At 39.4% G+C, this 17,081-nt stretch overlaps 1 protein-coding gene across 15 annotated transcripts in view; it reads right to left on the reverse strand.

The window, feature by feature from the left end:
• Positions 1-17,081, reverse strand: part of EHBP1 (EH domain binding protein 1) — a 205,597-nt gene that overhangs the window by 24,923 nt on the left and 163,593 nt on the right. For 8 of the 15 annotated variants that reach the window (XM_064415007.1, XM_064415017.1, XM_064415016.1 and 5 more), the window contains 3 exons: positions 14,464-14,602; positions 14,207-14,313; positions 11,429-11,552 (listed from right to left, as the gene is read on the reverse strand). In XM_064415007.1, the coding sequence (XP_064271077.1) occupies positions 11,429-11,552; positions 14,207-14,313; positions 14,464-14,602 (370 nt within the window). Of the gene's footprint in view, positions 1-11,428; positions 11,553-14,206; positions 14,314-14,463; positions 14,606-17,081 lie in introns of all 15 variants that reach the window. The other 7 variants (XM_064415013.1, XM_064415010.1, XM_064415015.1 and 4 more) reach the window with 1 other exon arrangement.

Here is a 17,081-nt window from a genome sequence, read left to right on the forward strand (position 1 = left end):
TACACTGTATTTTCCTCATTCCCGACTGTATGGTGAACCTCTGCTGCCCCATGTAAATACCACATACAAACCCAATTTCTCTCGTTGGACTAAGCACATCAATACAAAAGCAAATGAACTACCAAAGTGCCCTAATTAACAATTTTGCAAGTGAATGCAGACATCAGTGCCACACTGCAGCCATTAAAGTCTATCCCTTGCCATATCTGTTTCTGTTAACATTTCAATAGACCAATTAAATGACCTTTCCCCCCTCAAACTCAATTAAGCTATTTGAACATCAATTGATAACTTACCATGTATTTATGCAAAATGTGCAAGGAAGAGATTCATTTTTTTCAATCCTAATGATCTTTTGAAGAAGAGAAAACTATCTAAACTATCCTGTCCTGGTATTCCATGGAGAGGGGGCCAGGGACGGGATTGCCTCCCAGGGGAGCCTGGTGGGCACGGTGGCATTGTGGCAGGCAGTTGGGAGAAAGCAGGTGTGAGGCAGATATTCTTCTTCCCTGCCATTTGGTCCCTACCAGGCAGCTGTCTTGGGAGGCCAAAAGAAAGCGGAGACAGCCATCTCTTTCAGCTTGTTGGAGTATCACGTCCTGGGTCACAGCCAGCACACTGGTAGGTGCCACAGGGTCACATCAGCCAACTTGTGGATATCCAGAATTGTTTCTTTTCTCCTCTGTTTTTTCCCCTCTTTTTGTTTCTGTTTCGAGTTCTCACCTCTCGCTGTGCAGTGGAAAGGGGTGCCCAGCACACACACACACACCTTTCCAGCATGCCAGGGGAGGTGTGACACTGGACTGGAGCCTGCAGCCCCACGTTAAAAGAGGTGATTTGCTGACATTTGCATTTTCCCAAGGGGCTCCATACACTATGGATCTGTTTGTCACAAATTCAGGGGACTTGATCAGAAGGAGGTCAGTGTCTCCTGTTTAAGAGCTGCCCTTTGCTTCTCTGCACAGGTAAACAGTTCCCCCCACAGTTGGTAGATAGGGACTGAAAGCCAGGGGATTTATTTAAAATAAAGCCACCTCAGCCTGGAAGTGTTGTGATGCTGCTGTAACTAATTTCAAGTGAGAAACATAAATATTTTGGCTTCAAGAATTAAAAGGACAATGACAAGTCTTCCAGGAAAAATAAGAAATGAGAATTTCTGTAGCACATTCAGAAAAAAGGTTTTCAAGTACCTATTGCCTCTCAGTAGACCTTAGATTAAAAAAAAAATCCTCTAATTTTAAACTAAGGAGAAATCAAGCAGAAAACACGGAAACAGAAGGGAAGAAGATATAAATTGTTTAGCCTTCCTTATGTCTGGGAAAAAAAAAAGTTGTACCTGAGCAAATTAAAAAAAAACAAAACAAAACACTAAGCCCCAAAAGTAATCTTTCTTAAATTAAAACAAAACAAAAAAAGTAAAAAGAAACCACTTTGAAGATGAGTAGGAGAGAAATTGAAGATCCAACTCTAACAATTCTATTTGAAGTTTTAGTTGAATCCCTTAAAAAAAAATTCTAGTGGCACCCTGGGATAGTTCAACAAAGGCCTGGTTTCTGGGAAAAAAAGCATTGTCCCTTTCAGAATGTTAATCTGGTATATCACTTGCTACTACACCCCAGCATGTACTTTTGCTCATATCAACAATTAAAAGAATACATTTATTAAATAGTCTTATCACTGGATAACTTGTAATTCATGCTAACTAGATAACCAAAGTAAATTTTATTTAAATTCTCATTTCTTTGTGAAACTTTGTAGATGGTGCATATCTCATGATTAACGGACAACGTCTAAAGCATCCCGTCCTCTAATCTTCCTAAAATCCCTTTTCATCCGATTGTTTAAGACTGCTTGAAAGGCTAACACCAAGTCTAAGACTACTGCACATTTGGGGGAGGGGAGCCTCTGTAGGTTAGCTAATTAAACTGTTTGTCTTCTGAAACATTTAACTGGCTTTAGAGATTATTCTAATTAAGAATGATGTTAGATGTATTTTTTAATGTAGCTATTAAAATTAATCATAATCCAACAATCTCATGTGCTGAACTATGTAAATAGAGATGTGCTTGAAATCCTGCTGCAGTTTCTTTATTTGGGAGTTGATCATTATGGATTCTACAAAGCACACATCAGCATCAACCTAATTTTTAATTAAGAATGCCTTGTGAAACTCTAACTTTTACTCCATATTTATGAAAGGTAAACAACTGACCTCAGCAGAGGCAGACTCCAGTGTTTCCCAAGCAGTACAACTACGAGGGGGGATATGAGCTCTCATTCATACTGTACATCTTTTTCTTTCTACTTCGCAGACCGTGTATTCAATTGAAGTGAAGGAAACCCATTAATTTTGGAAGGTCTGCAACTTGGCAATTGCAACTTCTCGTGCTTTTCTTTACTAGACATACAGCAGAGCTCTCACAAATATTGCTGGCAAGAAATTTTAAAAAACAGACCACATAAAAAAGTTGGCATCTATCAGAAAGAACGGCTGGGGCTAGAAGCCAATATGTAAATTGGTTAGTTAAAAAAAATCTAGTATGATTTTCTCCTTAAATAATTAAGAAAACAAAACCAAAACAACAGAGAGAAACAAATGAATTATGACTGCAGTACACACAACAGGCAGCCTCTATCAGAACTCAGAAGGGTATTATACTCTAAACACTTTTTCTTCCCTTACTGCTGAAAGATTAATACTGGTTATCCCATTAAAGTTGGTAAAATGCCATTCTTGTGTCTTAAAGCTCTAGCATTGGAGGTCAAGAAGTGTATGCTGCTTCTTACAAGGCTAGTGTGGATGTAATCTTCCCAAAGTTACAATAATTAATGTTAAGCTTCTTTAGCAATACGTTTCTGAAAGAACTTGCCTGATAATATACTTAGAGCCTGGCTAGCTGTTTGTGTTTCTGAGCAAGAAATGTATTCTATGCTGCTCACGTACTTCAGCTTAAATCTTTAGTCAAACTAGGGTGATGATGAGCAGTTTGACTCCTAAGCAGAAATAATATTTAAATTCTCAAAGGGGAAACATTTTGGGTGTAGGGAAATCAGGGGCAGGGATCCTACTTCCAAACATTTTTCACCACTAACCTGCTGGAGATGTGCTCTGTACAGCCACACACGATACCCATCCCCTAAGAAAGCTGCCTGTACAGGTGCAATATATTTATTAGTAGGCAATCTACAGCAATTGCAAAAGAGCTGACATTGGAGCTCTGGTCTCAGCCCATACTTTACTATTGAGTACAAAAGCTCTCTGCCTCGAAGTGTCCCCACACGCTCCAGCTCGGAAGCTGTGGTTATGAACAAAAACAGGGAGTGTAAAATTAAATCTCCTTCTGCTCCAAAAGTGAGATAATTTCATTTATTTCAAGTGAGCTACCTCTGCCTCCTCCATCTCAGGATTTGGCCCTTTCTGTATACATTAACAGCCTGGGTTATAGCAGTATTTCTGAGTCATCCCACAAATAAAGGACGATGTATTTTTCTGAATGCATGCACTCTGCTGCAGCATATTGAATACCACCTAGATGTTTTGCACTTCTACTTGCTGGAAAACTTAATGGACAAACACATCTCCCAGGTTAAAAAACTAGAAGCCACTTCTGTGAGTACAGTTGGGAATGAGTGGCCCAGGGAAGGCAGAGCAGCAACGCAGTCACCGAATGGAACAGAGAATCTCATCCGCATCTTTGTTTTCGCCTAATGCAGAAAGGAACCCTGATGATACATACATGTTTATCTATTTGCTTCCATTTTCAGCCCTGTGAATGCATGCTTTATCTCTGGGCATAACAGCTTGTTCTGGTAGAAGTTCTTTTTGTCTTTCTATGCAGATTTTAATGCAACAGCATAGGTAGAAAATTCACTCTTGAATGAGTTCACAAGGGAAAATTATGCAAAGAGGTTACTAATCAGTCAATGACCTATCCTTTGAGGCAATACAGTAGACACAGGAATATCCAAAACGAGTTACCCTTATGCATTATAATCACAAGCAATAGGCACAGAGACTGATTCTGTTAACCTGACAGAGAGTTCATTCTTCATCATTCAAATAGGTGAGAGAAAGCAAAAAAGAAAAAAAAAAAGCATCCTGAAGCACAAAGCAACTTAGACAGTTTACTGGCAACTTGACCCTGAGACGGTTCCAAAAACCAGTTTCACAGACACGAGCGTGTTTAACAATGGTGTCAGTCAGCCAGCCCTGAAGCTGTCCAAAGAACCAGCCAGATACTGCTGCTGCCCAAGAAAAAAATATATTCTAGACCTGGCTTCCAGATAATATAGCTGTAAGGCACAGGCTCACCACAGCTGTTGACTGCAATAAAGATGAGGGAGATAGAGGGAAGCTCTGGTCCTGACACAACAGCCCAGGCTCTCAGCTACCTGATGGTCAGCCAGCACCTTTTGTCTCCTCTTTTTTTCCTATGTGTACTCTGATAGAAAGAAACTGCATTTTATGCCTCAAAATCTACACAGCCAAAATTTACAAGCAGAAAGCAGTGTTATTTCTTATTATTGGATGCTAGACAATTTGTATGGTTTAATTAAATATGTACTTGTAGACTGCAATATACCATTATATATGTGCCCTGGATTGCTATTAAAACAAAACACAGCATATACATCCACACACTGCTGTATGTAATATATAAATGCTGTCACTTTAAAACCTTTTGCATATGTCCATTTTATTTTATACATTTAAAAGGAAGAACGTTTCTCCTGGGACCCAAGTTTTAGTGCCATGACACTGCCAAAAGCCAAAGAACAGTATGAAATATTACAACAAAAAGACTGAATACAAATTCATCCCAGGATGAGATTTAATATGAGAAGTGAAAATTTCATTCTGTTACAAGAAACTAAATCAACTATTTTAACTCTCTTTTTGTGCCTGTACTTTTTCAGCTCAACCTTTTTCCTTTTCTATGAAATTCAAATGTTTCCCTCTTACAAACCTCAGTCCTTTATATCTTCAAAGCTGTGTAAAATGCTAACTAATTAATACATGTGACTTTCCTTTCACATGTGACAACAAAGCGTATGCTGCTTTTTTGATTGGTAAGAGTTAATTTGCAGTGACACAACATATGTGTTTACAGGTTTTCTAATGTTTGTTGTTTGGTTCACTGTGTAATTAGTCCTACTGACAAGGAAGCTTATGCACTGAAAAAGGAGGGGTGAAATAGTGCCTGGGAGATGGCAATCCTGCCCCATTTTGAGTACATGCAGTGTTGAAATCAGGTGCAAGTTGAAGAAAAATAAACAACACCCCAAACTCATAAAATAAATGTGTAAAAGACTCTCAAGCCACAGTAATTGCCATGAAAAAGGCAGAGCTTGTCAACATGCACCCTTCAGGACTGGCTACACTAAGAGGAACCACCAAAGTGTATTATACCACAGCAATGGTGAGTCTCAGCAGATGTTAACTCTCATTTTTCAGATCTCATTAAGAAGACCATATGCTTCTGGGCAGGGTCAGCACAGACAGACTGCAAGATCCCCGTGGCTGGATTGTCATCATAGAGCAATAGCACAGACCCAAAATAACTTCAGTTCTGGCATTAGACTTGCACTAGGTACAGCAGCAGCATGGAAATAGCAATGAAGGTGAACGATGGGCCAGTGGAGAATGCAAATGATTAAGAGGGAACCCCTTTACTGTTTAAGATTCACCCTGAAAACAGTAACTGTGAGATACCTGTCAATATATAGAGCTTATCTGTCTGTGCAAGATTTCACGATACCGCGTTAAGCTAATGTGGCTAATGAACGAAAACAAACTTGACAAAAATAAACCCACGAGGACAGTTTAAAACAATAGATTAAACCACCTGCATTATTTCCTGTGCAATTAAACTCCAGAATTAGTATAAAGTAGGAAAAACACCAAAATGCTGATAGCATCGCTTATCTGGCTCTCTTGTGAATCACATTTGCAGCCACCCCACCGCATGCCGCGCGTTAACTCTTCGCACCGTGGGTATGTACAACTCTGAAATATAAAATTAGTTGCTTTTGAAGGACACTGAGCTCCCTCTGGTGAAGGCATAACAAGTTTATTAAGTAAGCACCACCTCTGGAAGTATAATCCCCTCTGGCTTCTTCCATGGAGTTTATTGGTTCAGTTTTCCTAACCATGAGCATCATTAGGGCAATGCAGTAATTAAGAGTTGTTAGAAAGTGAATTCTCAAACTGCAGATTAGAAAATTAAACTATTTCCTGATTACATATTAATGGAGCACAACAATAGCAGTTGCCATAAGCTTGGAAGGCAACCAAGGGATAAATCTGTGTACTTAATTACCATAAACAATGGCTGCATAGAAATGAAGTTTTATGCACATTCCCTTCTGTAATATGTCTGATATCAGTACACACTTGACAATTCTTGTTCAATTATCTCTATTATTTAATGCGCTGTGAACGGCTCTGTGTAAATAAAATTAACCACCCCAATTACTTTGAATTCATCTAGGGACAACGTAATAAAAAATGTGAAGAATTCTGTATGCCTATTAATCTAAAACATTACAGAAGCTTTCACCAGATTTTCTTGTCTATATTTATTTTGTCTACATTTATTTTAGTGCACTGCTAATTCAATTACATTTACCATCAGTGGTCAATCAGCAGCAGCAGAGGGTTTTTTTAAAATTTCATTAATCCTTGTACAGTACCACAAACATACTCATCCATTAGTAAGGTACAGGATCTCACATTGAAAACACAAATATGCTTCTACTTGAATTTGGGAGCCTGAAGTTAATCAGAAAAACAATTAAAAACACTTCATACCCTGTGGCCAGATAACAAAATATCTGATAGCAACAATTTTTTTTCAAATACTTGTTTATGCAATTAGTGAAGAAACAGTGACTGAAAAAGAGATAAATTTCAGATTAGAGATTTGTAAACCAGGATTCTTTGACTTTTATTTTAACTGTACTGTGAGATAATTTTGCATTTTAATTGGCATTTGGATATCAAGATGACGGACACCTTAAAATGCAATGGCAGAAGAATTTGCAGTGGGGGAAGGCACTGCCAGAAGCAGAGACAAAACTATTTTACCCATAGCAGGTTAGGCACAACATGGGTAAATACAATCCTGAGGAAAGCAAGATAATCCTACCTCTGTCATCATTTAGTTTCAAGCCATTATAACAGAGGAAGAAGAAAAATCAATTATATTAGATCATGATTTTTAGACTTGATCATTCAACTCATTCCTCTTACTTGAACATCTGGTCTGCCTTCTCCCTAAAAACTTGCACCCAGCAAGTTTGCGTTTCATAGGGCAGATGTTGCAAAATCCCTCCTATAAACTCTTACCTATATCCTGACAGCAACAGCAAAGGTGCCATGAGGTTATTCCAGGGAGCTCAGGGCACTGAAGCACTGATTCCCCTCACAGCTTTGCAATGGAGCAGTAACCACACTGCTGGAACAAGGTGAGGTTACATTTTCATTATAAGTGCAAAGACTGAGGACTGAGGTTACGCCACCACTGACATAAATTACTGCATATTAATAAAAGTGTGACTACTCAGATTCAAATGGAAATCAGCAACCCAAGAATTTTAATAACTTTTATTTTTTCACACATCTTAGGAAAGTGTTTCTAGTCAAATCATGAGCAGCTGGCACCGGAAATGCAAAGCTTCAGCCAGTTCCAAACTCTGTGCCTAGCTGACGAACTTTCAAAGTATCAGCTCTCTTCTGGCCAAGGGCCAGAAACTTGTCTTCCCCAGCCAAAAAAGCTCCCTAGCAGAGCAGGAAAATGGCAATCCATGTGCAGACAAGGACCTGGGCTGTCTTCCTACATCCCCCACCTCCACTAGAAGCCCTTCCCTTATGGAGGGCAGCAGCTCCAAGGGCAGCGGTGGAATGGATACCCTGCAACCCAACCTGCATCCTAGGGAATGGACTGGAGAGCAGTTGTGTCAAAGGTTCCTCTCTACTTGTTCATGTCAGAAAGGGAGTGGGACATTGGGAACTTCCAGGTTCCACTTCTCCCAGCTACCCACAGCCACTGCATCCCGACCAAAGCCAGGGTGGCATTTTCAACCTTTTATTTGCAATCCTGAGTGCTAGAAACTTTCTCTAAAACGTGAAATATCTAACAAAGTCAAACAATGCCATGAGCTGGGATCTAACCAAGAACATACATTATTTACACTTACAGTTGCTTCTCTTTTGGTGAAACCATAGGACTTCTTCCACATTTATCAAAGCCCACAGTGTCCAAGGGTTAGTCACTACATCTTTCTGGTCTTATCACTAGCCCATAGTAAGGAAATTCCCACCAAGACAGGAGGAACACTAAAACAAATGTTTTGATACACAGGAAGAGGATACAATAATCTTTCTCTGTGAAATCAATGTATGATTTGAAATGAATGATACAGAATAATGTTCAAGCTGCTGCTTGAAAAAATCCTTCCTGGCTAAGCAATAAAAAGGACTCTCGAACTCCTAAGGATGAAGAGCTGCCAGGTGGCAAAGAGTCTCCCCACTGGAAAAAACACGTCCAGGTCTGTGCTGGAGAAGGATGAGAAGGAAGAGACAGTGCTTTGTTCCTAGTAAGTCTTACTAAAGAAGCAGGCCAAGCACAGTGGAGAAAGAAAAGATGGTCCAGTCCCCAGCAGACACAACAGAGTTGCGTAGACCATGCTCTACCTTCTTGAATTTAATTTCAAGGCAGATGACTGAGTCATGATGGCAGTCTCTCAGTTGTTGAACTTATCTTGCATGGTCTTCTTGGTATACATAGAAACAATGCTGAAAATCCCAGTACCAAATGTTCTCCCACACTGATGGGGACTATGACCCTGCAAACGGTTGTTAGGATCTTTCAGTGTAAGCCCTTCCTGACACAAATATACAAACATGGTACCCTGCTTCAACTGCTGAGAAATAAGGTCAGCAGAGACCTTTACTTGCCTGAAGTTCTCCAGTATTACAACCCCAGGCACTGCAAAATTAAGAAAGAGATGTGATTTAAAAAGAGTGTGAATTATTAAACCAATTCATTTGTGGCTCTTGTCCTTCATGGTGAGTTTCCAGGATCTTTTTGCTACACATGCAAAGAGTCTTCCTTGCTCCTAAAGCCTGCATTTCCAGCAAACCCAAACATCAAAAGACTTTTAAGAACAACTCTAAGAGCTGGCAGCATTTCATATTTCTCGTCTTTCTGGTGTGTACTAACACCTAAGGGAGTATTTGCAAAACCCCGAGATCATCATCAACAGCCCTTCAGGGCTTTTCCAGCTACCATGCTGTGGTTACTTTCTTCCTTCAGACTTGGCTTTACAGACCATTCGGTGGCCCATGGCAAGCAGGCAGGTCATATGGTGTTGACTCATCATTTTTGTTTCCAGAACCCTCCCTCGGTCAGATACTGAGGCAAAGATGCCCAAACTCTGACAGAAAAAGCTGGGATGAAGACATGGGCACAAGCTCCTGATTTGTCTGCTTGAGGAATTACTTTCCATTGAGAGGTATGGAAGACAACCAAGTGTCATCCTGACAAAGAGAGCCACTAATGAGATGAGATAGAGCAGATCCTCTGAAGGCTCTCTGGTAAGATGGGAACCACAGTTAGAGAAGTCTGAGAATCCCTGCTTTCAAGGCTATAAAGTTAACTATAGGTTAAAAACTCCAGTTTTCACATATTTTCTTCTAAACTGCGGTTTTTTTTAAGCTGAGAATATAAATAGGATGCTTATAATTGACTTGTCAAATCAATTGCTTTAAATTAAATCCGGAATGCTCAGAAAATGTTATAAGTAAAGGTAAATATTTTATTATGGCTGCACCACCTCTCCCCTTGTCCCCAGTCCAAGAAGTGATGGATATTTATCAGTATTCTAGTTACAAACCTCTAAACTACACTCTTACTCTCCAGCTGTGTGCTGGACTCCTATTTTATGTAGGACACTTATAAAAAAAATTAACTGCACCACGGGTCTGATAGGAAGAATATAGCAACTTCTGTCATACTTCAAAATACAAGAAATTAAAATCAGTATGAAATCTCTTTTAAAATGGATGAAATTACATAAATAAAAAAATAACATGCTTATTCAAGTTTTTTAAATCCCCAAGTGCTATGCTGATGACTCCATATGTATCTATAGGTATTACCTGGAGTATATATTAGACTTGTGAAATATTGTACTGGCTCTTTTGTGCAGAACATACATTCCACAAATACAAAAAAGTACACAAGAAAGTGCAGGACAATACACACACTTTTTTTCTAGCTAAATAACTAAAGATCAAGACGCAATGCATTTGAAAAAGTGCTTCAAAAGACCATAATAGGTAAAAGTCCTACTAAACAAGCATGGAAATAGTTTCTGATTTACATGTTTTTGTAAAATTAATTTAAAAAATCAAACAACTTCAGCACGTGAGAAAGTAAATATGTTGAAAAAACACCCTAATATTTGGATACAAGTGGCAGGCTCATTTCAAAGTATTGAACTTTAACTGCAGTCAATTAATCTGTTTTACAAAACACAACACTGGATTCAATATACTTTAAAACCTATAATTTCAGTTAAAGATGGGCTTCAAGTTTATGACATCAAATACTGATATAACTTATCAGTAAAAAGACAATTTACCCAAAAAGTAATCTGGACCAACTAACTTTTTTTCCCTCTGGACATGAAGAACATTTTTTGGATCTACAACACTATTTATTTTTGAAACACCAAAGCACCTTTTGTTTCCAATTGATATGGTTTAACCTCTCCATCTCTGATGACCACCAGCACTTAATACTCATCTGAAGTTCATCGTTGAAGTCACAACCATTATGCTTTCAACAAAAAATTGCCCATATATTTTAAACCTTTCAATGGCACCTACAACACCAAGTATTACAGACTTTTAAAATCTATCCTCCTGAAAATAAACAAATAAAATAATTGTGGAGCATCAGTAACCAGATAGTATTCTTAAATTTCAGTGATCTAGTCAATGGAGCCTTCCTCCATGTACTGTGCTGTTTCATGCAGTACATGGCTTTAGCTGGCCAAATTTTTTTTTCCCACTGAATCAGTAGAACAGTGAAGATCTTACTTTTTTCCTTTTTTTTTTTCTTTTTTTTTTTTTTTTAAGCAGTGGCATATCAATGAGGCACAGATGTGTATTCCAACTCTGCATGGATGAGCACACTGTTCAATAGTGCTGGCTCACACGGTATCAGGGCAAGTTATCACTTCCCATGAAGGCACTCTTATCACCAGGGCCCAGAGAGGTGGCTGCAAATCGCAGCCTTTTTATTTTCAAGGCAGTTTTGCTGAACATTCAGGCTTCAAAGATTCACACTTCCAAAACTCTATAAGAGTTTGTGAACGCTCAATTTGCCAAAACTGTTTACAGTGTAATTGGGCACCGTACCTGTGTCCATGAGATAGCGAAGGCGCTTCTCCACCAGCGCGGCACGGGTGTCAATTTGCTTTTGCTCATTCTCTAGTGCTGCCAATTCTCCTACAACATACTGACTGGTGTCTTTGAACCCTTTCTGTTAAAGAGAACAAACAAGAAGAAAAAACATCACTTGTAAGTTGCATTTTTCCTTTCCACAAACACTTAGTAAGGCACTTACCTAAACAACCAAATATCATGCTCACTACCAAAAAGCTAACACATTTCATAAACTTTACAATTTTGCCAAATGTCCTTATTTGTTTATTAAAATACCCTGGTTTTTTTTCCTTAGGGAACACTTGGTTTTGCAGTTTTTTACTAGCTAGCAGTTATTTTGAAATTCCTTTAATTTATTTCTAAGTGCATAAAAGCTGCTGTAACAAAGTGCCATGAAAGAAAGGTAATACAAATAGAACACTATTTAATGTGCCATTTCTACTCCATTCAGGTCTGATTCAGTTTTAAAACATTAACTTTCAGGGCTAGAAAAACTAGCACAAGAGTGTCCAATGACAATTAAAAAGTGGGATTTTAAGATTACAACCAAACCCCAAACAAGATCCCTGGCTTGTTTAGCTCCTCTGAGCCAACCGTAGCACTGAGGGCCCCCAGCCTGGGACATCCTGCCTCTCTGGGTTTCCCTGACTGAAGGAACTGGCCTGCCTACTGGGTGATCTGTAAAAACACCACTAATTAACTCCAACTCTTATCCTGGAAAGTGGTGACAAGGCCCTGGGCAGGCACTCAGGTGCACAGGGACCAGCCTGAGCTGTCCAACCACACCCGGCCAGGAGGCAGCCCAGGGATGCCACGTTGATAAATCCTACTGAACCTTACCAAGAAAGCTGTGGGAACACTCTAACAAGCCAAGTCTGCCTCTTGTACCCTGTAACTCCCCAGCACTGCCCTGCACATGACCACACAGATCTCCAAGCGTTTCCAAAGCCATTTGCCTTCTTGTAGGAGCCCAAGCAAAGGCATCCAGTACATTTAAGTTATTCTCATGTGGCTCAACAACTTTCACACAGTATTGTGGCTGTACACAATGCTAAAATGTAATTCCTGAAGCATGTTTTTGCATAAGTTAAGAAAAACATGTTACTCTTTCCAAGTAACCTTGCATGAACTTTTTTCCTCCTACACCTGACCCAGAGCCTGGGTGAATGTTTTAAATAGGTTAAAAAAAAAAAGCCCCGACAAAATTATTTCATGTTTCATCTACACGCTGTAAAGGAAGAAACAAAAATCACCGTCCTTGTGAACAGAAAAATACACAGGCTTTTTCTTTTTTGAGACTTATTTCCCTGCTAGAGGCTAACTTGTTGCTGCATAAGGGTCTCATACTTTCACTGAACACTTTCAGTTGTTTTTCTGTAAATGTGTCTGAAATAATCAATTCAGCTTCATATTCAGGCAGCAGGCATAATAAACACATCAGCATATTATTTCAAATAAATACATGTTCAAAGTGAAAGTTAACAGCAAGGATGAGCTCCCAGGACCAGCAACAAGCACAGAACTTTGAAATTTGGTATATCCAAATTTAAGCACATTGATCTGCTCCCTCTTTTCCTACACAACAGCCATCAGGAGTATCCCTAATGGAAAACCTTTTTCTACCTGTTGTATAGCCAGAAAAACAGCAACAACAAAACCAAAACTCCCTGAGAGCAGACCCTGAAGAAAGAAAAAAATTCAGTACGGGGAGTTGAAGTGATGTGCCATACATTGCCTTTCATCAACTGTAATTAATTGAAAATAGTATGAAAACTTCCCTAATGTCAGCATGTATAATTGTTAACAATTGCTATTAGAAGATGAAAAGAAATGCTGTGTCAGGCTGTAATATCCCAAGAGTTCATGTGTATCATCTGCATATATAATGTGAACTCACTGTGCCAGACCTTTTCAGCTCTGCAAAAGTACTACTGGGCTAAAAATAACTCCGGCTCGTAAAAAGTTCGATGTTTTGGTGTAGATATGACAGCAGTACAAAATTGCTACTCAGCTCCAGATTGCCTCAGCAAAAACGACAAATGTGTTCAGATAAACTGTGGAGACCAACAAACAACCACCCTCAAAGGCTGTGTTGCGCTTTCAGACAAAAAAAATTCAGGTTAAAACTTGGTTCTTCCTGCTTCTGTCCCGCAGCTGTCCATCAAAACCAGCTTTCTCCCTGCGGTCTATCAAATATTTCCCTCACAAATCAATTTTACACATGATCAGCCCATACCCCTACTGAGCTGAACCTCCCCGTTAATTAAGTGAAGAAATTACCATATATATTATATTAATGCAAACATCATTCAGCTAGTAATTCACGGCTGATCTGGATAATGGAAAGGTTGAACACCCATTAACCCAAGCCAACAAAATGGGTTGGCTGAGAAATTCTAGCAGGTCTCATGTGACTCTTCCCTCTAACTGCAGCTCTGCGGTATCTGCTATTGTAATAATTAAAATCCTCCCGGTAGATCAATACTGGAATCTCTTTATGGGAAGTGCCCTGATGGAAATGTCTCAAGGAAGCTGGGGCTGTGGAACTCTGAAAAATTCATTTTTTTTATCTGACAATTATCACCACACTGCAGACTAATTCAACAGTGCACCCCTCTCACTCTGCTTTGAATGCACTGGAGATTGACATCTAAAAAACCCTAACATCTCATTTTAACAAATAAAGGCACTATTTCCACATACAGTTTGGAATTATCAGCAATCATGAAACCAGACAAAAAATTAATATACATTAAGCACTTCATCTTCTGATGGCTTCCTCTGAGTCTCAGCTATCGCAGCCTTCTCCTCATTTCCTCTCTTTGTATCTTCCTGTATTGATCTCTGCCTTTTCATCTCTTGAAAAAAGGGAAAAGACATGTAAAATTATTATAAAGCTTGATATTTATGTATTGAAATGTGGACTTACATTATCGGGTTTTCATATATTTATTGTTAAATATTATTAAATCATAAGATGGGAAAACAGGTTTTATATTTTCTCCTACCTGGTCTGCTCTCCACGTATTGACTGAAAGACTGGAGCTGAGTTTTCCTGACGGTCGAGTCCTTGCTGAACACAACAGGATTTCTAAACCGTTCTGCTGCTTTTTGTGATCGCTCAGCACGATGTTCCTCTGTTCCATTCTGCTGGGAAAAAACCAGACACACAACAGTTTCTTTTGTTTACAAGCGGGAAGACATTAATTTGAAAGGTACGTTTTTGTGAGGGGACAGGACACAGATTTTACAAAGTGGATTTCACAACTCGGGCTGTGGTTTATATTGGATGGAAGACTCAGCTGCGGGGAAAGAAGTAGAACAGTGATTAACTTTTTTTTTTTTTTGTTTGTTTAAGATGTGGTGGCAATGACTGGCTTTTTGCTCTGTGGGCACCCTCCTGCAGAACTCTCTACTTCTCTACCAAGCAGACCTCTTCACTGTGACGGGCATTTGCCAGCGATGCCCATTTTAAACAAAAACTCGCTCCTTTGCACCTTTGCTGTGCCAAGCCCTGCGTGTGCTGCTGCCAAGTCGCGGCGTCTCTGCCCCTGAACACGATCTGTATCATTTTAAATCGTGTTGCCTTTAGCCTCTCTCCCTGCCCGGTACAGAAATCTGTTGTTTTCCGTAGTCCCATAGACTTGTATGACAAGAAGAACTAGTTTCTAATTTTATGCCCATTGAGATAAACCACTAATGCTGGATGAAGTCTAAAAGGTAGGATTATAATGCTACCCCACTGAACTGCATTTCATCAGCTATAACTTTCCAAAGCCAGATTTGTAAGTAAGCCCTTTACAGCTAAGGAAACTACAATTATCTTTTCCAGGGCTTCCTATGTTAATACTGGTAACAAATTCAAATGATTCTATCAACACAAAATATCCCAGAAGACTGAACCACTGTGGTGTGTGGAAGCTGCAGATACCGAGGTGCTGTGTACCAAACAAATATTTCATTTTATACCTAATCTTTTATTATTTTTATTAAGTGTTTTGAAAGTAAATAGGGAAAGGCTAAGATGCATGACTAATAGCTAAGCCTGCTGAATGCTGAAACTGGTTATCAAAAGCTACCAAGACTTTGCCCTTCCTCTGCATTGAGACAATCAGTAATGAGGGAGTTCTCCAACGGCCTATTCTCTCGCCTCAAGGAGGCCGGGGATACACAATCCCCAAGGGAAGGTAACAGTTTATCCTTTTCCACAAACACAGAATGCCTCATTTAGAAACCTGTAAACTGCATTTTATTAAAAAACAAATCCACCTCAATGCCAAGAGCTCCACGAGAACAGATGGACACCATATATTCCTTATAACGCCGCCTTTCAACTCTTCCTTAGAAAAGACACACGCAGAGATAAACTGTTAAGTTGCACCTTTTTGCGGGAGAACCTTAGAAAAATAATCAACTCCTTCACAAATGCTTTTTATAGAGAAATACAATTTTTGTCAGGTTAGATGATACCAAATTACCCTCAGAGGCAGCCTCTGTGTCATTTCACAGAATTAAGGCTTAAACAAGTAATGCTTATACCTTTGGATGACTTTTCAGCTGCACTAGTCAGGTGGTTATAAGATTTTGGTTAAATAAAAGGTGGTTTCTTGTTATTAGTATAATAACCATCTGACAGTCTAAACTAGAGTCTTTACCAAAATAAACAAACATGGCTAATTTTTTAGGCCTGGCAACATGCTAAAATATCAGTGTGATTAGCTAGTAAATCCCATTTTAAGAAACCTTTTTATGACTGGGGACTTCTGCCACTTTACAAATGTATTCCTCTAAGCCCACTAATTCAGTTAGCCTTTTCAATCCATTGTATTATTCTTGGGCCAGCTTCATTTTGCATTAAATCCACTGCAGAAAGCTAAATTGAACGCAAAAATCAGACTTGATCCAGGCTTCCTTTTGTTCAAAGATAGAGACCGAAAGTCCTCTGCTGCTGCCACACACTTTCATCACCAATTTATAGGAACCGACAGTGTAAGGGAAAAGCAATGAAAGTCATTGTTTTGGGACTTCAAAGCATCTCTGTATCTGGGGAAGGAAATCCTTTCAGTCAGCAGCGCTCTCCCCACAGACTGCAGGTGGGTGAAAAGTTATACCCAACTGGAAGTGCCCCAGAGCCATAGGGGTATTAATGACATACAGGGACTATTTTTAAAAAATAGAATAGCGAGAACAAAAGGGGTCTAATTAAGAAAATGAAATGGAAAATTGATTGGTGGGCACTTTATGCTGAAGTGGTGAACATTAAGAATAGGCAAAGTGCCCATATACACCACATGCTCATGTCTGTTTTTCTCAGAAGCACTCATTGAGCACCCAGAGTATGTAAGCCTTTAAAGTGTACCACAGCTTAATTTTAATGTAGAAAAAACAGAGGACCAGGACTGGGAGGGAAGCAAATCTCTTAAGAGTCCAACCCCACTCCCATTCAGGTCAGGTAGTCCAGCTGCTGATTGCACCAGCAGCAGGATGGAGCCCGTGCTGCATTTCTGATATCAGTAACAACCTGAGCAGGCAGAACGGAGAGAGCTTCGTATAGCTGTTAGTGTTCTGCCAATGACAAGTATCAAGATTAAGGGGAAAAAAAAAAGAAAATGTGTTGATCAATCAA

The sequence above is a fragment of the Passer domesticus genome, chromosome 3 (genome assembly GCF_036417665.1).
Source record: "Passer domesticus isolate bPasDom1 chromosome 3, bPasDom1.hap1, whole genome shotgun sequence".
NCBI lineage: Eukaryota > Metazoa > Chordata > Aves > Passeriformes > Passeridae > Passer > Passer domesticus.